Source organism: Manis pentadactyla, chromosome 6, assembly GCF_030020395.1.
Source record: "Manis pentadactyla isolate mManPen7 chromosome 6, mManPen7.hap1, whole genome shotgun sequence".
Taxonomy (NCBI): domain Eukaryota; kingdom Metazoa; phylum Chordata; class Mammalia; order Pholidota; family Manidae; genus Manis; species Manis pentadactyla.
In genome coordinates this window covers 136937808-136959686 of record NC_080024.1, presented here as the reverse complement: position 1 = coordinate 136959686, position 21879 = coordinate 136937808, and the positions used below count along the sequence as shown (strand labels likewise).

General features: G+C 39.4%; 2 protein-coding genes across 2 annotated transcripts in view; one reads left to right on the top strand and one right to left on the bottom strand.

Annotated features, from left to right (window-relative positions):
- The window catches only part of LOC118928935 (uncharacterized), a 346570-nt gene extending 343528 nt beyond the window's left edge, over positions 1 to 3042 (bottom strand). The window contains exons 1-3 of the mRNA XM_057504188.1: positions 2704 to 3042; positions 911 to 1023; positions 617 to 699 (exon numbers count right to left, since the gene is read on the bottom strand). Coding sequence (XP_057360171.1) covers positions 617 to 699; positions 911 to 1023; positions 2704 to 2900 — 393 coding nt within the window. The 5' untranslated portion in view covers positions 2901 to 3042. The remainder of the gene's footprint in view (positions 1 to 616; positions 700 to 910; positions 1024 to 2703) is intronic.
- Positions 2752 to 20113, top strand: MEX3C (mex-3 RNA binding family member C). The gene is made up of 2 exons (XM_036918580.2): positions 2752 to 3639; positions 17070 to 20113. The coding sequence occupies exons 1-2, from the start codon at positions 2919 to 2921 to the stop codon at positions 18293 to 18295; spliced, it is 1947 nt and encodes a 648-aa protein (XP_036774475.1). The 5' UTR covers positions 2752 to 2918; the 3' UTR covers positions 18296 to 20113.
- Positions 20114 to 21879: the final 1766 nt, after the last annotated feature.

Here is a 21879-nt window from a genome sequence, read left to right as displayed (position 1 = left end):
CCAAATGGGGTTCATGAGCTTCAGTATCTCCTGCCTTGTTCATAAATCACAATATTGATCAAATATAAATTAATGCATGCATGTATACATTTGTGTATGGGAACTTATGAAACCTGATTTATTTTGTGAGAATGAAGTAGAAAGCAATTTTTGTATTATGAACACCTAAATTAGACCATTTAGCTTTTTAAAGAACATTTCGCTGGATCTTATCTACATGAATCTATTCTTCCCATCTTCCCATCTCAAAAGAAAAATGTATGACTATCACTCCTGCTACAACTTTTGCTGTACATCCTTGGAAAGAGAATTAAGATCAAGGGGTGAGGATTAAATGACAACTCAGGAAAAGAGGTGGAGAAGGAACTTCTACAGAGTTTCATTTGTAATTCTATTACACATTTCTTCCCAATGACCAATGTACCCTGTGAACGGCCACTGCACATTTTATTTGACTTTCTCTCTTGATGAGATGTGCTTTGCTAAAAGATCTACCCTTCAAATAATGGTCATTGTTTAAACTGATATATCAGACAGTGAGCAGACTGTATTTGTATATTCCAAAAGTATTTAGATGTACAAGTTATTCACTGTACGTTTAAAAAGATTCATTACCTTTATTAAGATGCCATGAAATAATATGTCCTTCGGGGGTATCACAAAAAGGGTGTAGATGTAGTAAATCAGTCAAAATTATGCCTAATTGGGAAGGTAGAGGAGAAAGATCATTTTCAGTAGAGTTAACAGCAAGATCCCTTCTGTATACCTGAAATTCAAACCATAGATCAGTGTTCTCAACCCTGGCTGTGCTTCAGAACAACCAGTATGGCTTTTAAAAAACATGTCCAGGTCCCCACACCAGATCTAAGTCCAAATATCTAGAGTTTGCCTCTCACTGCTCTACATTTACCTTTCTTGAAAGGCTTTCTTGTCTTTGATACAGATCCACGGTTGAAATCACTGCTCCAGAACTTATTGCTATGAGTTGAATCAACATGCAGAGTTGTCCAAGACAAGGAAAACCTTGGAGTCACAGGAAAGATGTTCAGTTAGCTAAAATTCTCTAGGCCTTTGGTTTGGAGGGGTAAATTGAAGTAGGACTGTGCACATGGCCAAGAGGGCACAAACTATAAAGATGCAACCTTTTCTTGGACTACTGGAGTAACATCCTAGACAATATAGAAAAGTAGGTGCTCAATTAAAGTTCACTCAGAAGATAACAGTTTTGAGGCAGAAGGCATACTAAAGAAATCCAAAACAGAAAGAGACCCAAGTTACAATTTAAAAATTGGTGTCTGGAGTTGCTCGTAGTTACTCAGTACTTGAAATAGGCTAGTGTGAGCAAACTAAGTTGAGATATTCAGTGAGTATATTTAAATGTAAAATACCATTTTCAAAAACAGCATTAAAAAACTGTAAAATGTATCATTTTATATTGACTACCATGTTGATACGATAGTATTTTGGTTATGTTGAACTTAATTTATTAAAACTTTACTGTTTCTAATGGAGCCTAGAAACCTTAAAATTACACTATGTTGCTTGCCCTACATCTCTACAAGACAACACTACAAGCTATAGCTCAATGCTGTAACTAAACTGGGGAGACTATGGGATTGAAGAGATCATAGCTTAAGATGGAGTAAAGTAATAGGCATTGTTTTTGACAAGCCATTTAAAAACAGACCCCTAGGAAGATAGCTACTGGGTAGAATCACCTGGGCCATACCGGGGGAAGAGCATCTTGGAAGAAACAGTGAGTTCATTTCCTTGAAAAGCCCCGAAGAACTAAAGTTCAGCATTTCAAGGCTCCAAACATAACCAAGAGGCCTTACATTAGAAGCCTGGCCAGCTGGTCGTGGAAGGGCCCTGCCCCGAGGGAGGAGCATTCCGGGCAGTACAGCAAAGGCCCAGGAGCCACGCGGCCCAGGAAACCACCCCCGCAGCTGGACAGGACACTTCACTAGCCCCTCCTTGGATGACTCTCCTTAGGCCCTTACCCTGAAAGAGGGAAATTTCTTCCTCAACCTGGGGAAACAACGCTGTCCGTGCGCACGCCTACGCTCCACTCCAAGGCTCCTCACACAGTACACTTAGACACCCGACCCTGGCAGGCAGCAAGCGTGCGGCAAAAAGAACTGACCCAGGTGTGCGCTTAAGTTCTACGCGCCTGCGCGAAAATCCCTGTTCGCTCCCCTACCCCCCTTTAGGCTGTGCTGGAGCACCTCCGTCCCGCCTTTTCTACGCCCCCACCTGTGTACGTCACAGAGTGACGTGTAAGGCGAACAATCACAGTCCCCCTCTCCTCGTGAGTCTGTAGGGAAAGGGGCGGGAGGGGAGGGAGGCAAGGGGGGGGGTGGGGAAAGGACGGAAGGAGCAGGCTTCGGGGGCTGGCTAGTCCCAGCTACCCAATCAGATAGCTCTGGGGAGGACTGGGGCGGGGCCTGAGAGAGGGTGGGGTGTGGGGCTAGGGAAAGGAGTTAGAAGACTGCGGGGACAAGAGGGTGGGCTCCCAGAGATTAAAGGCGGCCAATCAGAGCGCGCCGGCTTCATTCGGGGAGCGGCGTGGGGCGTCGCCGCCGCCGCGGCGCGCGCTGGGGGCTGGTTAAGGCCATGAAACAAAAGAAACCGTGAGAGGGGAGCCGCTGCCACCTCCACCAGCCCGCCCCGCCGCCGTCCCCACCCACCCACCTAGTTACCTACCTCGTCCTCCTTCCCCTGCCCCTCCACCCCGCCCTCTCCGGTCTCTGGGCGGCCCCGGCGCTCCTCAGCTCCGGTCGCCAGCCCCGCCGCCTCCCCAGAGGAAAGGTGTTTGCGCGCTGAGCAGGGCCCGGGCCCTGTCCGCCATGGGGCCAGCCGCCCGCCGCGCCTGACCCGGCCGCCGCCGCCGCCGCCGCCATTGACAGCGCGCCGCCGCGATGCCGAGCGGCAGCTCCGCGGCCCTGGCCCTGGCGGCGGCCCCGGTCCCCCTGCCGCAGCCGCCGCCGCCGCCGCCGCCCGTGGGCGGCCCGGAGCTCGAGGGGGACGGGCTCCTGCTGAGGGAGCGCCTGGCCGCGCTAGGCCTCGACGACCCCAGCCCGGCGGAGCCCGGCACCCCGGCGGCCAGGGCCGCGGCGGTGGCAGCGCAGGGCCAGGCCCGGCGGGCGGCAGGGCTGTCTCCGGAGGAGCGGGCTCCGCCCGGCGGGCCCGGGGCCCCGGAGGCGACCGAGCTGGAGCTGGAAGAAGACGAGGAGGAGGGGGAGGAAGCGGAGCTGGACGGGGATCTGCTGGAGGAGGAAGAGCTGGAGGAGGCAGAGGAGGAGGACCGGCCGTCGCTGCTGCTGCTGTCGCCGCCCGCGGCCGCCGCCTCCCAGACCCAGCCGATCCCGGGCGGGCCCCTGGGGTCTGTGCTGCTGCCCCCCGCCGGCTTCGATGCCCGGGAAGCGGCCGCGGCGGCGGGGGTGCTCTACGGAGGGGACGATGCCCAGGGCATGATGGCGGCGATGCTGTCCCACGCCTACAGCCCTGGCGGCTGCGGGGCGGCGGCGGCCGCCCTGAACGGGGAGCAGGCGGCCCTGCTCCGGAGGAAGAGCGTCAACACCACCGAGTGCGTCCCTGTGCCCAGCTCCGAGCATGTCGCCGAGATTGTCGGTCGCCAGGGTGAGTGCGGGGAGGATGTCCTGGGTGTGGGTGGGGAGACGAAAGACGGGCTTGGGGCAAAATAAGGGAACCCGGCCAGTCTCCCCGGTCCACCACGAAGGGGTCCAGGAGCAGCCGAGTGTGGCTGAGATGAGGAGATGGGTCACCTTGCGAAAACCCACGGTGATCCGCTAGTTTTGCATGATAAAAGGTGTCAAGTTTCTCGGGCCATCCTGTCCGGCGGTGTTCACTTTACTCGGGCAGTATTCGTGGAACTCCGGGCTGGCGTGACACCAAAAACCTCAAGTGAGGCGGTAAAAGGTCGTTCGTTTGGGGGTTCGGTGTTGTACACTGAAATCTTCGAGATTGCAAGTTTGCGCAGCCGAGTATCTGGTGAAAGCGCCCAGCTCTCCTTACAACAAACAGCTTGTTCAGATGAAGAAACTGACAGAAATAGAGGCTTGTAGAAAGAGCTCACTGGAGAGGGAAAGGGGTATTCAAGTGGTGGGTAACGCCACCACCCCCTTCTGCCTCTCCGCTATTCATAAACTTAGCTTTTGAAGAGCAGCCTAACTCTGCTGATCTTACCGTATTCCTTTTGATAAAATCCACCCCTCCAAGAGGCACATTGTTCCATCTTTTAGATCACTTTAGTGTACGCGATAAAGAAAAATTGGACAGTAAGGTAACTGAGTTAAGGAACTTTGTGCGTTTATACAGTTTTCTCAAATTCTCTTCACTTGCCAGCACACCAGTACTGCAGACAGACTCCTCCCACGTTGTTCAGACAAAGGACCTATGTCTCAGATTCCAGGAGTAGATTTGTGAAGGTGGGGGAAGGGGATGTCCAGAGCACCTCTGCATCTGACGTTTTTAGGGAAGGGCCTCTGCTCTTTAGTGTAGCTTTTTCCCCTGTATTGAAGGACTAAATATTACTTGCAGCTGCCTTATTACAGTATGGTTTAGCCTGGGTGATGCATGTCTCTTTATTGTTAGAGCACTGTTGGGGTCAAATAAAATGATCTCATCTTTCCCAAGTGGTCTAAAGTACACACAAATAAGAGGTCTGTCGAAATGGTGGTTTCAGGTAACAGTGTTGGCTTCTTACCTCTAGGATTTTAATAAGAAAAACCCATCTGAAATCTCGATAGAAGAAATAGCTTATTTCAGACTGCCTGATGATGGTACTTAAAGGCGCTGTTCAAAGCTGGTACCATCCAATTGAGAGTTTATTCCTATAGTTCGGTAAATAAGTTTTGCATGCCTTGATTGGTTGGATTTTGTTTTGTTTTGTTTTGTTTCAATACTTAAGACACTAATCCAGGAGAGAATTGCTTCACCTTACATAGGATAGAATTTATAAATCAAGAATGAGTTGGCTGTTCAATTAAAGGAACATCAAGGAAGTGCTATGTTTTAAGCTTATATTTTGCCAGGCATTGAGTTTATGGCAGTTGGGAATGTAAGGTTGATTCAGATAATATTTGCTGCCCTTAAAAAGCTAGCAGTCTAATAGTGGAATGGCAGTAATGTGTTGTAGTCACATATGAGAACATCAACCCTCTTTGCAGAATGGATAGGACTTTAAAACAAATGAAAATGGAAGAAAGACTGAGAAACAGTGTGAGGCAAGGTGTGTTTGGGGTTTTGTTTTTGTTTTTTCATCGAGAATCTGGAAAGGAGAGTGGTGACAAGGGCTGGGAAGGTATCTGTTCCGGCCAGAGTATGAAAAACCCTCCACACCATGGCAAGATGCCCCTTCCTCAGGACAAGTTGTTTCAGTGTGCTTATGGTGACAGTTTAGAATAATTTTTAAAAAAAGAACATTTACATACCAGTTTTCCTAAGGGAAAAGAAAGTGATGTTTTGTATGTTTAATTAATACAAACTTTTGTCCTTCTCTGTTATACCCTTAAAAGCACTATGGTATGGTCCATAATTGCACAAACTTTATCTTTACACACATCCATTATTTAAAAGTAAACTGAATTTATTCCAAATTTTTATTTGTACCATCTATTAAATTATAGCAAATGAGATATAGTCTTCAGTTTTCTGTTAAAGCTGTGCTTATTGGTTAATAAGGAAAAGTGAATCTATTTATGTCTTAGGACATGGAAACAACTTGCTGACTATTCCTTTTGCACTTAATATTTTCCCAGAGTTGACAGTACTGTTAAAAGTATGTCATCATCCTCTATCTTATCTTAAGAGCAGAAGTTCTTGCCCTTTTCCTGTTCTGAACCATTCAACTAGTGGATCATTGACTCCTTTGCCACCCCCACCCTTCAGCAGCAACATAATAAAATCTGTAGTTTCCCATTTCTACAGAGAACTAGGCCAAATTCTAATGTGTACATCCTTCACAGTGTAATAATTTCCCTTTTCCCCAAGTGAATAAAAGGGCAAATGATTTAATTTACTTATTTGCTTTGGATGAATTAAATTTTCGTCCTTAAGAATTATCCATTCCTGTCATTTTATTCATTACCTGAAGTCATAATTTTCTGTTTGATATCTCTTAATTGGTTTGGGAAATAATTATGTCACAGATGGGGACATTTATGACTTCAGCTCTGATAGTAGGACAAATGGAATTCTGAGTCATATAGACTAGCAGCTCATGTAGATGGCCTCTGGTTCAAGTCTCTGAAAAAAACAAGCCACAGCTTTTGATAGTGATGAAAGCTGGCAGAATGTTGACCTCATATTTGTACTCCCCAGTAGCATATGGTCATTTCCAAATGTTAAATTGGCCCCATTTTTTAAGCTGTGCTTCTCACTTTGAAACCAACAATACTGCAAAATAAAGCCAGGAACTAAAGAGGCTTACTGATTATCAAAGAAATTTTAAGAAAGACATTGGAAGTAAATATGACAACACATTTAAGACATAACTTTTAAAAAAATGTAGTACCTGCAGGACATACTCACAGTGGTTACATAGGTCTAATTTCAGTCAACAAACTTTGTTCCAGTTTATAGTCATTGATAATCCAGTTAAACTAAAAAGGGATTTAAAATAGAACTCTATGCCCATTCTTAACTGTACTATAAGAAACACTGAATGTCATAAATTCAATTGTTTTAAAGACTCAAAACCTGAGGTTTTATATATAAGATTAATGTGTGTCTTCAACTATTTTCATTACTGACTTTAATTGATGATATACGGGTGTGCTCTGTCCTTATATCCTAGAAAAGTCATCACAACTTTTTTGACTATACATACAACCTGTCAAAAAAAAAATAAGCTTTTATCCCCCAAATTGAATATTTGTGTATGAATCATATGTATGCTGATATATTATACATTATGAAACATGTAAAAAAATGCTTTAAAGATGAGTAAAAATGGAAGCTGGAGTTCTATTTTTTTTTTCCCCCTGTGTTCCAGTGAATTGGTTATCAATGAGCTAGATCCTTTTGGGGATTTTTTTCTTTATTGAGCTACTCCTGTCTTCACTGATCCTCTGTGGTTGTGTATATTGTCATATTTTAAAGGGTTAATATGTTAAACTGTTTCAAGTTCTATTATATGTCCTTGTGACAATTTCCCCCAGTTTTCTTAGGGTAGAGCCACTCTTCAAGTTCTAACACAACTGAAATAAGGTGTGAGCATGTTTTTTCAGGAGAAAAAGAACGCTTGGTACATAAATTCTCTGTTGAAGAAAGAAATATACATTTCATGAGAAGTAGTTTCAGAATAATGCTAAAGCACTGTCATCTTTTATGAAGGATGAGGGATTGTTGGCCTCTCTTTGCTAAGTACGATGTTAGGTGCTTTACTGGAGCTGTTAACCCTGCTAGGCAGTTGTCCCCATTTTATAGATGTGGAAACTAGATTTCTGAAAAGTAACTTAGTCAAATAATGGAACTGGATTTAGACCAGTTGTTAGACATCAAAAATAATCATTCTAATGAGAATACTGCTGCCTCAGTATTGAAGCATCGTGCTTGGGAAGGTTCAGAATATTTGGGGCTAATTTCTGCCCCAATCATGAATTGAGATACTGTATTTCTAGCATGTGTAACTTAAATTATCACTATCAAAATTAATTTACTTAATAATTCTGGTGTCTCTATTACCCAAAGGCACAGTTATCATTCTAGTTCTAATGTGTCTAACTAAAAATTTGCTATCATTTATAGTTCAGAAAGTTCACTTGTGGGTATATACATGCTACCTTTAAAAATTAAGTTTTATAACTTTTCTAGGCTTCAGTGTTTAAATTTAGTTGATAATAGTTTGTATTAGTTCAGGACCAATTACTGTTTTGCATAATACTAAATGGGTACTACTATCTTTTCTTCCTGCCTTACTCAACTAATGAACTCAGCTAATATTTTGATTCACTGGGGAGGAATTGGACAATAAAATATTAATTCAGGGGTGTATATTCTATCCTCTGGTTATCAGCCACATAAAAATGATCCAAGGAGTCAAGTGTTTGTGAACTGTTAGTCTGTTAGAGATTTCAATTTAGAAAAATTTCCACCGACATTAATAGACTGGAATTCTAGGTGGTTCTTAACATCTTAAATCTGCAAGGAAAGGTAGCATTTGTAGTGTGTGTATGTTGTATGACTTATAAGATAATGCTTAATATTTTGTGAATTACTTTCGTTAAATCTGAAATTAATTTGAACCACTCTGTTTAATCTTGTTCACCTTCTCTTGGCTTTAGCAGACAGTTTCACACATCATATTTTAATGTGGTAGAACTAGAACCAATTGATGTCTGAATATCTGTTAGATATATGACACTTCTGTCCAGATAGGTTTAAATAGTATTCTGTGATTACAAAGAACTTCCACATCTCAATATTTAAACAACAATGGTTTGTTTTTTATTCACAGGGGCTCTCTCATTTTAGTCTTTCAGGCCAAAGAAGCAGCCACCATCTTAAGTATTGACTGGTCTTCCCCTGTGCCAGAGGGATCAGAGACAGTGGCATATCACATGTTGGTCTTTAAATGTTAGACCCGGAAGTAATAATTATCACATCTGCTCATGTTTCATTTATCAGATCAAGTCATCTGGCCACACCTAACTTCAAGTGGGTGAGAAAGTGCTTTCCAACCATGTGGCTACAGGAGACAGCCAGAGTATTAGTAAATAGCCGTGATGACTACATTATTGTTTCATAGTCTATGGGGTTGCTACAGAATTTTTTTAAATGTAATTATGCTCTGTAAATTTGTAAAGTTAAGCTCTAAATGAAAAACCAGATAGTAAGGTTCATAATAAGGTACTAAATTGGTAAGTGTATTTGCAGTTTAAAACCTTCTTTAGGAAACTCCAAATAGATTATGGGTAATCTATTTTAAAACCCCATTGATCTTCAGGTGATTCTAAAGTGATATTTTTCTTAACTAAACTGTGTCTTAATGCTTCCCAAATAGCTTATATACCATAATTTGTGGTGTTACTTTTAACTTTTCCCATTCTGCCATTACTTACCATATAGACATTTATAAAGACTAAATCTGATATTTGAACCTTTAAAATAATTGTCTGTTTAAATTGAATGTAGGCACAGCCTACTGCTATTTGAATAGTTCCCAGTCTTTATTACACGGCTGATGTTGAGAATGTTAAGTTATACTGCATAACTAGAACCTCTTTCATGGCATTGTTGGGGATTTAAGTACAGTTCGTGTGGGCCTGGTTTGCTGCCTTTGTCCAGTAAGCCAAGGCTACAATTCATTGCATTCAGGGAAGCCTGACTTCACCCCAAGTTGTATCGTGGAGTAGTAAGACTGGGCCTTAAAATAATAAAGACAGTTCTGTAATGAGAACAGATGTAATTGAAAGTAAGCATACGTAGTTTGTTTTAAACATTGCTGGGGGACAGTGAAGAGGGAATAGTTCCAAACAACTAGGAAATCTCCCAGAAAGTATACTTCGGGCAGACCTTTTTATTACCATGCCCTTTCTGTACACTCTCCCCTCCCTCTGGTTTATCTTCAGAACCATTTGGTATACTGCAGAAAGGGACACTGAACTTGGACTTAGAAAACTCACTAGGGACATGGCTTCACCATTTGTTGCCTGTGACCTTGGACAAATCACTTAACTTTGAGTCTCAGTTTCCTCTTGTGGAAAATAAATAAATAAACCTGCTCCATCTACTTGTTCTTCCCGGCCCTTCCCCCATACCCATTTGTTGTGAGAATCAAGTTTGAGAGGATGCCATTTCTGCAAACTCACTATACAATTGAAAGTATAATGATAAATTATACAGAGTAATGTAAAATTTATAGTTTTTTTATTGCTAGATTTGTACTCTGAGAAAATGCTAGTTGAAACTAAAAATTATCATTTTAGTTGTTTTTCCCGGGCTATACCAGTAACTAAATGATTTGTATTTTTTAAAATTTACAGTATGTCTTAAAATCTATTTTCAATCTGAGCTTTTGAAATGTGTTTCTTGGTAAAGAGCTAAGCTGGTCTAGAAGAGAATCATTTACAAATGAATCCGATTCCATTATATATGGTACCTAAACAGAGATAATTCTAAGGTTTCTATTAACATCCTGTAAAGGGCATGAACCTAATTTTAAAATCCTCCATTAGGGAAATTATTCACCCTTTCATCACTATTTACTCCATCATCTGGGTGTTTCAGCTTTACATAAGAAAGGCCATATATAAGCCTCTTTTTTTTTTTAAGCATTTTGATCCTATTCTCCAAACTAAGTGAAAAAATAGGGGGGATTATAGTTTAACCTCTATTTAAAAAAATACTCTGTACATGCTGGGAAGAGGAGAACTAGGAAAAAAAAAAGGTTGAGAGTGGTGTATTTAGGAGTCATTCATTTGTAATTTTGGGCAGTTCAAGGCTTCACTTCATGTATAAAGTGAGATTGAACTAGATGATCTCTGATAGCTCTAATATTTTGATTTTGGTCCAAAAAGAGCCCCTAAAATCATGCAAAAATATACCAGATTTCAAATTAACACATTGACTTCAACATATCTCCTCCCAGTTTTGTAAAGTTTATAATTTCTTAACATGGTTTTCACAATCCAAATATAAGTTTAATCTTTTAGGAAGTAAATTTTTTAAGTGTTTTTAACTTTCTATAGAAAGTTGATTCCTTAGATTTTTTTCTTAAATAACAAACATTTAAGTGTGTTGGGCATTTTTACTTCTACCATACAGATAAGGAAAGAAACCTATGGAGATGATAAGTAACTTACTTGGGGTCTCAAGCTAATAGAATTGGGGACTTCAACACTCCTATCTCAGTAAGGCGGGACAAGTAGTCAAAAGACCAGCAGTGATACAGAAGATTTGAACACCAACAATCACCAACAATAAAAGAAAATAATAGATCGACATCTGTATACAAACATGCGTAGACACCAGATCCTTTTGGTAACTGAAGTTGATATAAGTCAGTGAAGGTAGAACTGATTCTCAGTCATCTTTGCATCCTCAATGTCAGCTGAAGTACCTCACACAAAGTAGACACTCACTGTTTATTCTATTGAATTGTTAGATTAGAAACCTGCGATTTTATTGTTTATCATTTTAGTTTCCATATTGCAATAGTTGGGGTTTTATTCCCTCTTGCCTTTATTCCTAACCCTTCACCTAAGGAGCCAGTCAACTTTACGTTGTTGGCAGCTTTTGTTTTAAGAGTAGTAGATGCCAGTTGGTTTTAATGCATTAGATGTTTGTATGTATGCCCACAATAAACAAAGCTAAAATCACACAAATGAAGCTGTTTGAAGTATTGTCAAAAGTGATACCTAAAGTGAGAGAGTATTCTTAAAAATTTTTTCTGAGAATTCTAAAGAGCTAGAAGGACACTTGAACCCTAGAAAGGAGAGCTTGTATGTGGGATATGGTCCTTGAGATTGGAAAACGGTCTGAGATCACCTAGGTGGGTGCAGTGTAATCACAATGAGGTCTTAAAAGCAAAAAACCTTTCCCAGTTAGGTTAGAGATAGGAGAAGGGGAGAGATCTGAAGCATGAAAAGAATATGGCCTCCATTGCTGGTTCTGAAGATGGAGGAAGTAGAAGTAAGAATGCCCAACACACTTAAACTGAGGAAGCTCACTCAGTCCTATAACTGTAAGCAACTCAACTCTGCTAATAACCTGAATGAACAAGGAAATAGATCCTCCACTGGAGTGTCCAGAAGGGAACCCAGCCCTGCCAGTACCTTGATTTTAGCCCTGATTAGACCCAGGTCAGACTTCTGACCTACTGTAAAATAGACTCTGAAGTGACTTTGTGTGATAACTTGTTATGGCAGCATTAGGAAACTAAAGCAGGCAGTAAGCAAAATTAAAGAACAGAAAAATATTTCTGGATGGAGGCCTCCTTATTTTTAGCTCCTAGAGGCTGTCTGCAGCCATGGACTGTTTGCTTTCAGGCTGCACTTCTGAGACCAGCTGGAGAAAACTCAAAGGACTCACAATTAGCTCAGACCTACCCAGATAATCTGGATAATCTTCCTGTTTTAAAGTGAATTGATTTGTGTACTTAATATCTACATTGCAGATTGTAATTCTATACCTGGTTCTTTTGTTATAAGTACATCATTCCACATGTTTTATGCAATTAAAGATGGTCTGGTCTTGTGGTTTTAAACTTTTTTGACTATGACACCACTCCCCCCAACAAAAGAACATTTACACTGCAGCCCATTGTACACAGACTTCACTGAAACATTTGAAATGCATTGAGTTTTCCTTTCTCTTTTCCCTTTTTTTTTCTGTTGCTTATTGCAGCCCATTAAATTGGTACTACAACACATGGTTTGAGAAACACTGGAGATACCATCTTTCAATTCCTTTTTTTCACCTTTAAACTCCTCTCCCAATAACAGAGGCCCTCTCCCTCTCTTAATTGCTGAGACAGCTGGTAGGAGGGGCTCTCTTTACCCCAAAGAAGCAAGACAGGACCTTTGCTATCCTGAGAGGACCAGAATTCTGGCTGCAGCTAGAGAGTTTTAAAGTGAAACACAGCCCCAACCACAGTGTTACAGAAAGAGGAAATGGATTCCTATACCACAGAGATAAGTTGAAGCCATTTTTATTTAGGGAATTTACTTCCAAATCAAAATAAAATTACAACCAAGAAAGCTGTTGGTGCCTTCCTAGTTCTTAACCTCTACAGTCTGATAGACAGCTTGCCATATGCTGGTTTTTATCTGTAGCTGTAAGAAAACAATTGTTAGTCCTTACTTCCTAGAATTAAAAACCTTGTTCAGCTTTGAGGCTATGAAATAATTTACCCTGATGTTCATACAATTTAAAATAATCTCAAGTACTAGCCAAAAGTCTAATTGATATGCTTTGCTAATCCTAGTAAATCATCATTTTTATCTTTAATTTTTAAATGTTCTAACTATATTGCTTTGAAAAACTAATGTATTTTTGTCTGGCTCAAGTTTTATAAAAAATAAGAGTATAAGGAAAAATTAAGTCTCCTAGCCTACACCATTAAGTAAACCAGTTTTATGACTGCATAGTATTCCATTTTATAGCTGTATCAGCTTCACACTAACATGAACAGTAAATAATATATACAAAGCTCATTTTGCACCTCTATGCAAATTTATACTCTCAGCAGCTAAATATGAGGGCCCTTTTTTCCCATTCTTACCATCTCTTGTTTTTGATATTTGACAGTCTTACAGGTGGAAAATGATACCTCAGTTCAATTGAAAACAGGAATTTTCATGTTGAGCCATTTATAAATTTCCTTTACTGTGAGCTGTTTTTTAAACCAATTTTTCTATTGGATTTTGGTACTTTTAGAGTAGGTGTATGTGTATAAGAGAGAGAAATCAGCTATTTGGGATATGAGTTATAAAATGACTTTTTTACCTTGTTTTTGATGACTTACGCTAGAACAGCAAATTTTTTTAAAGTACAGTCTAATTTATCAGTACTTTATGAGTTTTGTGTCACTTTGAGATTATAGATTGTTCCATAATTTTCTAAATATCTTCAAATTTCCAAATAGAAACAATCTAAAATATTCCAAAGGTGTTTTACCTTCTGTACCTGCAAAATAAAACAAGGTTTTTTCCCTCCTTTACTTTGTGTTCCTGTTCAGAACTCTGCATATTCAAATTGTCTCCAACTTCTAGAAAATGTGTAGGTTCCTATAAAAACACTATTATAATTCATTGATGTTCCCTGTATTCCTAATCTGAATTCAGACTACTGTGTTAAAAATGTCTTATAAAATTTAGGAGAGAGAAGAAATACTTTTTTCTATTCTGTTGGCAGTGGCCTAAAAAGGGGTTGGCTTTGCTGTCTTCCTTTTACCTCTGGCCTGTCATACCCTATCTCAGAAATGATCAATGCTCAAAACATTCATCTTCTGTCTTCCTAATAAGCCATGTATTACACACCTATTTATTAGTATCAGCCATAGGCCAAATAGTGTTCTGTATACCATTAAGCATACTTTCTTAGTTAATAATATACCTACTAGATATTAAACAATATTCTACTAAGGTGCAACTGACTATTGCTTATAGTCTTGGAAGTATTTATTTGGAGAAGTTTCCACATGGTCAGTATTACTAAAGGTTGAGAGGAGTGAACCTTAGATAGACCCTTAGGCTGATTTAATTCTCCTTTTGTCTTTAATAGAAATTGCCTGGTGTTTTTCTGTAGAATGATCAGGACCCTCTTTGTTAGGAATGTGACTGTAGCAGACTGACTGCCTTCTTAAGTAGCCCAGACTATAACTGCATGTATTCAGATTATAACAGTTAACTCCCCTGAGTGTATGATGTGAATAGTTGTGTGCTCATATCACCCTTTTCAGAATTCGTCAGCATCTCTCCATCAATCACATACCGGCTAATAGAAAGTGGTCTCAGTTCATAGGCCCAGGCAACACCCACTATGCTGAATGAGGGAGTCTTCTGGAGATTCAGCCTGTATAAATAATCAATAGATAAAGAAGTTTTATAGCTCTTGTATTTAACCCCACTTTCTCTTGTGGAACAAAAGCAAATAAAGCATTTTCCTACCCTCAAAAAGGTATCCAGTCAATTTAATCTTCTTGTAGTTCTGGGTAAGGGTAAACTTACTGCAATACTCTTTATAATAAAACCTTTCATGTTTTACAGTAGCATAAATTCAACTCATTGTAGTAATTTCTTGATAGCCTTAAGCCACCCCCTTCCCCCTGGCTCTAAGTGCTTTCCTTGCAGCTTTGCTTTTACCCACCCATCCACACCACCACCACCCCACCACCCCTGCTTCTCAAATGAACATAGCCTTCAGGTTAGAGTAAACCTGACTCTGAAAGGGTTTTCATGATAGGTATGAGGATCCAGCAGTGAGAAAGCAGCCATTTCTTTATAAGTTTCACAGTTTGTTGGGAGGGGGAACAGGCTTTTCATTTGTGGTTAAAATCTAAAAGTTGAGTGGTAGGTTGAATGAAGTTGTGTTGAGTATGCTATAATTGAAGTTAGCATAATCAACTCCCTTCAGAAAGGTTGGATTAGCAGCATGGGGCCAGAATATGAAAGTCTTAAAAAGCTCCAAAAAAAAAGCTTAGATGCAAAGCAAGATGCATAAGAAAGGACCATACAGAGAAACAATGATCTTTGTTTCAACAATTATTGTGAGGCCACCCCATGGTAGATACTTGACAGTTAGCCACACAGTGGTTTGGGAATGCTCAAGGGCACACAAACCAGTACTGAGCAAGAGGAAGCTTCATAGAAGATGAAGCATCTATACTAAAATCTGAAAGGCTAAGCAGGAGTTAAGCAAGCAGAGCTGGGAATAAAGAGGCAAGGACAAAGGAACATTCTAGTCATGGAAGCAAGGGAGCACGGATAGGAATTTAATATGGTGGAAGCACACTGCAGAGTTTGGGGAGGAGAGAAAGGAGTGGTAGAGAGAGAAAGCTAGTGAGAGGTAATCAGATACCAAGTAAAGAGGGACCTTGTGTGCCATATTTTGTGAACTTTATCGTTAAGATAACGGAGCCATTAAAACACTTTTTCAAAGAAGTAATTATGTGATCTCTGCTGTATTTAGAAAGCATTATCTAACTAAAGTGAATATAGAGAAGAGATTGGAGTGAGGCCCAACTGGTGGCAAGGAGAGCTACTTTGTGTTCGGGGGACTATTGCAGTTATACAAGCTAGGCATGCTTCATGTTAAGATCTTTGAAAAATGTTAACTCCCTAGAGTTTTATTCCCCTTTAAGTACAGTTTGAAGGCCTCTAGTCTCACATTGTTGGCACTGAAATGGGTAATTACCCCCAAAAAGTTAAAGGATGACAATTATGAATAGTTAGGCATATGTGTCTTAGATATTTTAAGTTAAATATACGTGGGATTTGAGTCCAAAGTGTTTTGTTTGAGAATGGCTCTGCCAGTCCGAGTCATCCTCCTTTGGTAAATCTACATCCCAATGCTCGCATTCTGTAAGTTTCCAATGTTTCTTTTGAATTTAGCAAGAACTTTACAGTGAGTGCAGAATGATTCTGTGTCAGTTTCCTACCTCAGTCTTTTATAGTTGTCTCACCCATACATAGTTCAACAGCATCTTTTTTTCTTTAAGGTACACATCTTAGTTGAAATTGTCAAAAATAGTCAATTTTCATACAAATAAAATGCCCTTCATTCTATTTCACTGATTAATAATTTAATGTACGAGTACAGCTAGTATAAACACATACAGGGATAAGCACAACTGATTCTTAGCCTAAAATTCAACCGATGCGAGCAGAAATGAGATGACCTTTGAGCCATGAGCACTTTGCTGTTGTTAGCAGTTGAATTTTACAGAAGAAAAGGTAGTGTTAAGCTAAAATGGTAAGACAATTAAGCAGAAGCTAGTTAAAGAGCTGCTATTGTATAGTTGTGTGAAATTTCAGGTTCTTGGACTGACAGACTGTAGATTTTGAAGGCATACGAGGCTTAATTCTGGCTTTGCCACTTACTAGCTGTGTGAACTTGGACAAGGTATACAGTTATTCTATACTTATTTTCCTTGGCAATAAAATGAGTATAATAGTCTATAGTCTTAGGGCTGTTGTGTAGATTATATGAGAACAGATATTAAATGTCTCACATGTGCATTGATGGTTTTTCTTTACCACCAACACCCTGCAAAGCCATAAACCATTAGTGTTCTGACTGTATAGGGTACTTCATGTCTCAATTGCAATGACCAATAATAGGAGGAAGAAAACAATAAGCCTGACTTGTGAGTTAAGATCCCCAGACAAGTATACCTGAGGATCTAGGAGCATTAGTGGAATTAGGAAAAGCTGTTTGCCATCTAGGGAGAAGTGTTTATAATAAGAAAAAATTCTAAAATTAAAAGAAAGAAAAACCTGCCCAGAAACAGAAGATTAGCTTGAAAGGAGTTTTGGAATTTGTCTTTATCAATACTGATTGTTGAAGTAAGTGTTGTTTCTTATGAAATGTTTTCTTTCTAACAGGTTGTAAAATTAAAGCACTGAGAGCCAAGACAAACACATATATCAAGACACCTGTTCGTGGGGAAGAGCCTATTTTTGTTGTCACTGGACGGAAAGAAGATGTTGCCATGGCCAAAAGAGAAATCCTTTCAGCCGCAGAGCACTTCTCCATGATTCGTGCATCTCGAAACAAAAATGGCCCTGCCCTGGGAGGGCTGTCATGTAGTCCTAATCTGCCTGGTCAAACCACCGTTCAAGTCAGGGTCCCCTATCGTGTGGTAGGATTAGTAGTTGGACCAAAAGGAGCAACCATTAAAAGAATTCAGCAGCAGACCCACACATACATAGTAACTCCAAGCAGAGATAAAGAACCTGTCTTTGAAGTGACAGGGATGCCCGAAAATGTTGACCGAGCACGGGAAGAGATAGAAATGCATATTGCCATGCGTACAGGGAATTATATTGAGCTCAATGAAGAGAATGATTTCCATTACAACGGTACCGATGTAAGCTTTGAAGGTGGCACTCTTGGCTCTGCATGGCTCTCCTCCAATCCAGTTCCACCTAGCCGCGCAAGAATGATATCCAATTATCGAAATGATAGTTCCAGTTCTCTGGGAAGTGGTTCCACAGATTCCTACTTTGGAAGCAATAGGCTGGCTGACTTTAGTCCAACAAGCCCATTTAGCACAGGAAACTTTTGGTTTGGAGATACACTACCATCTGTAGGCTCCGAAGATCTTGCAGTTGATTCTCCTGCCTTTGACTCTCTACCAACATCCGCTCAAACTATCTGGACTCCGTTTGAACCAGTTAACCCACTCTCTGGCTTTGGGAGTGATCCTTCTGGTAATATGAAGACCCAGCGTAGAGGAAGTCAGCCATCTACTCCTCGTCTGTCTCCTACATTTCCTGAGAGCATTGAACACCCACTTGCTCGGAGTGTTAGGAGCGACCCACCTAGTACAGGCAACCATGTTGGCCTTCCAATATACATCCCTGCTTTTTCTAATGGTACCAACAGTTACTCCTCTTCCAATGGTGGTTCCACCTCTAGCTCACCTCCAGAATCAAGACGAAAGCACGACTGTGTGATCTGCTTTGAGAATGAAGTTATCGCTGCCCTAGTTCCATGTGGCCACAACCTCTTCTGCATGGAATGTGCCAACAAGATCTGTGAAAAGAGAACGCCATCATGTCCAGTTTGCCAGACAGCTGTTACTCAGGCAATCCAAATTCACTCTTAACTATATATATATATATATATATATATATATATATACAGAAATCCTATATCTCTATATGGACTCATAAAGGCATGGGTATAATGGTACCCCAGTAAGCTTCCTAATGAATTCTTATGACTGTTATCAGGCTTTATTGGGATTAGACTAAAGTTGTTAGTAAACTTATAAAAGGCTGCTATGGTAACACTAAACCTAAGTGGTCTCTTGTCTATTAGTTTGGTTTGAATTATTAATACTATTCTGTAGACCCAGAGACATAGCTTGTGTAAGAATTGCTAAAGCTGAAGTTCAACTTGGCTGAGCGAAGATACTTATAGGTTGTGTGAGCCTATGAGAAATTTGTATATGTCTAGGATTTCAAAACAATGGGTCCCAAAGCCTAACCACATTAAGAGTTTATGGAGGGTACTTGGCATTACAGATGATTCAGACACTTCCCAGTGCTGCCTTCTTTACACTGCCAGTTTTGACAAAACAGGTTCGTTTTTTATTTTACAACAACTTATGCCTAATTCTGCAGGATTGAAAGTAACTTTTTAAAGCATTGTGATTACTTAGTGGTAATAATAGGGCTGATGGCAGTTTACTCAATCACTGGTTATAATTTGGGACAAAAACTGCTACACTGACTTTCATCTCGCCCAGAGTGCTTACGGCTGGTATGATCAGTGGATCAGGAATGCAATTGTGTCGATTGTGAATTCCTACCCATTGCCTCCCTCAGTGAATGTGGAAATAAATGGCCACCTGGGTCTTCCCATTTCAGGAAGGGCTTTGGGATGCACCTATATTGGCTAATAATTGAGGATGCGAACATTCCATTCATTAGTCTGATCAAGCTGTTGATTAATTTTAGACTATAGATCAAAATGTGAAGCATTTTATGTTCAATCCATATTTGTCTTGCACATTATAAATATATTTTTATTTTTTAGTAACTTAGGGGAAAGGGAGGGAGAGAGGGATAATAATGCCCTTAACATAATTCACAAAAGCAGCTGTGATGACCTTCAATCAGTTTACGTCATTTCAAAACTGTTTCCAATCACAAGGAAAGTTTTACATTTCACCTGCGGATGTCTATAACTTCATCCTCAGAATGTCCCCAAATCTGTTGGCATTGAAAGGACAAAACATTATACTGGTGGGTTTTTCTACTAATTATTTTTTGAAGCATTATTTTCCCAACACAAAAGAGCTTTTTTTCTCAGTATAACAAAAATTGAAATCTTAATGTGTATTGAATAGTAAATAGACAAATTTTATTTTTTATTTTCACTTGAAGAGTTACATTTCGTATAAAAGTTTACAAATAACGGTTTTTATTTTGATTTTTTCAGTATAAAAAATTGCCTTGATGGCATATTATCATGTAATGCTAATTGCTTGTAGGATAGTTAAATGTCAGTATTGAAACCTAATCTTTAGCTGCCGTCTTGTAGATATGAACGAATGTTCACCAAGCATGTATTTTGTATTTTGTTGCATCGTACACTGCAACTAATAAGCCAAGGAATCGACATATATTAGGTGCGTGTACTGTTTCTAAAAACCACAAACTAAGAATGATAAATTATCAATATAGTTTAGTATTTGCTAATTTTACTACACTCTTTTGTTATGTATATGTAGGGAAGTCATAGGGATTATAAATTCAATTTGAGTAAAGTTTAAAACCATATATTTTATGATAAAGGGCCTTTAACTTAAGATGGCCAAAGCACTGATATTATATATTTGCTGTAAAGAGAATTATAAGAGTTTTATTTTTCTGATATTAAAAGTTACTTAATAAAGACTTGTTTCCATTAACTTGAATGTATTCTCCTTGGTGTTTTTCGTGCAGTCTTTAGACTGGAAAATAGCTATTTTCCAGGATTGAAAATTCCCTTTTACAAAGTTTCCTCTGTCTCCAGCCAACTAACTGTGTTCATTGTTGTACTGACTTTTTTTTTTTAACTATATTCCCTATGCTGTACTTTTCATTGCTATAACTTACTTATTTTATAATTGGAAGTTTGTACCCCTTTATCCCCTTCACCTATTTTGCCCATCCTCCTGCCTCTGCAGTTTTTTAAATGTGTTCTTAGTGTTGAATGTGTCACTTAAGCTCCATTCAAGTTTAGCTTTTTCTTTGAGTGTTCCATTATAGTAAAATTAGAGATTCAGCTAGTTTTAGATTGTTTAGTTGCATGTTTGTATAGCTGACCACAAATAACCCCTAATAAGCTACTTGTAAGTAAAATAGTAATGACTTTTATACATTAATATTAACTAAAATCCTGAATCCAACTAAGACTCTACTCAGGTTCTATCTTTTGTTACAGGTGTCTGTCTTTTTAAGCACCAAATCTTTAAAAGTAGTTTTCTCCTATATGAAGGTACAAGTTTTTAACTTTCAGCTGCTAAATATCTTCTGAAAGTTTTTGTGGTTCATAAAAATATTACTCCATTAATGAATTTGACTTGATGCAGACTGGAGTACATTGTTCCCATTTGTTAAAAAGCAAGAATAAAAAACACATCTAAGATTCTTCTAAATAGGAGTGAAGAAGGCTAGAATGATTAGGTTTAGAAAATAGGCACAGGTATATTATTAAACGACTTACTGTTAGGGAACCACTGTCTGGTGTTAAGGCTCTCTGTTACTAACCTCCTACCCTCTTGTTTCTACTTTTCTCATTACAAAACTTTATAAATAATGGTGGTTAGGGATGTTTATAGTGAACATATTTTCCATGTCAGTATACTTCCACAACATAATTTATGGTTACAGTAATACTCTGCTTTATGACAATTCCATACCTTAAACAAGCATTTTCTATTACTGATCAAATAACTGGACAGTGGAGCACAGTGAAGAGGAAGGACATTGAGAAACCTCATAAAGCAATTCAATGTAATAAAGATTAAGAATATTTGACCTTTTTGAATCGCCATACCTTCCTACTTGGGTATCTAATGAAAGTATTCCCGTGAAGTGTCTTCAGCTGACCATGTGAAATAATTGGAGACTGTAAATGTTAAATTTTCCTGCCATTTGTGATTTTCTAAGTTACTTCTGTATTAATGTTCATCTGCTTTTACATTTTAAAGTAGTATTTGTGCACCAATGCAGGAGAACTTCCGTAAGGGGGATAAGTAGTTAGATACTTTAAATAGTAAATAGTCATTGATCAGAGATGGGGATTGGAAGGCAAAAAACAGAAACAACTGAAGAGACCACACATTTCTAGTCCCTCTGGGTGTTTTTAGAGGTCTCACGGAAATTTAAACTTAAAATTACAAATCTTCAATCTTCGTAAGCATGTGTTCATAAATAGCTTTTTAAATACAAAGTACTGAGAAGGAGCTATGATACTGGTTGAATACACACAAAACTGAAAAAGAACTGGCTTGGTAATAAGCTTGCTGTAGAGTCAGTAAATGTGGGCCAAGATTATGTAAATCTTTTTTGTTCAGTACCTACCAGCAACATAGCAATGTTTATCCAAAGCCTCTAGCAGTGCTAATGCATAATTTACTGCATACATTAATAGTGAACATCAAGATCAGTAAGTCAGTCTCACCATCTTAAAGGCTGT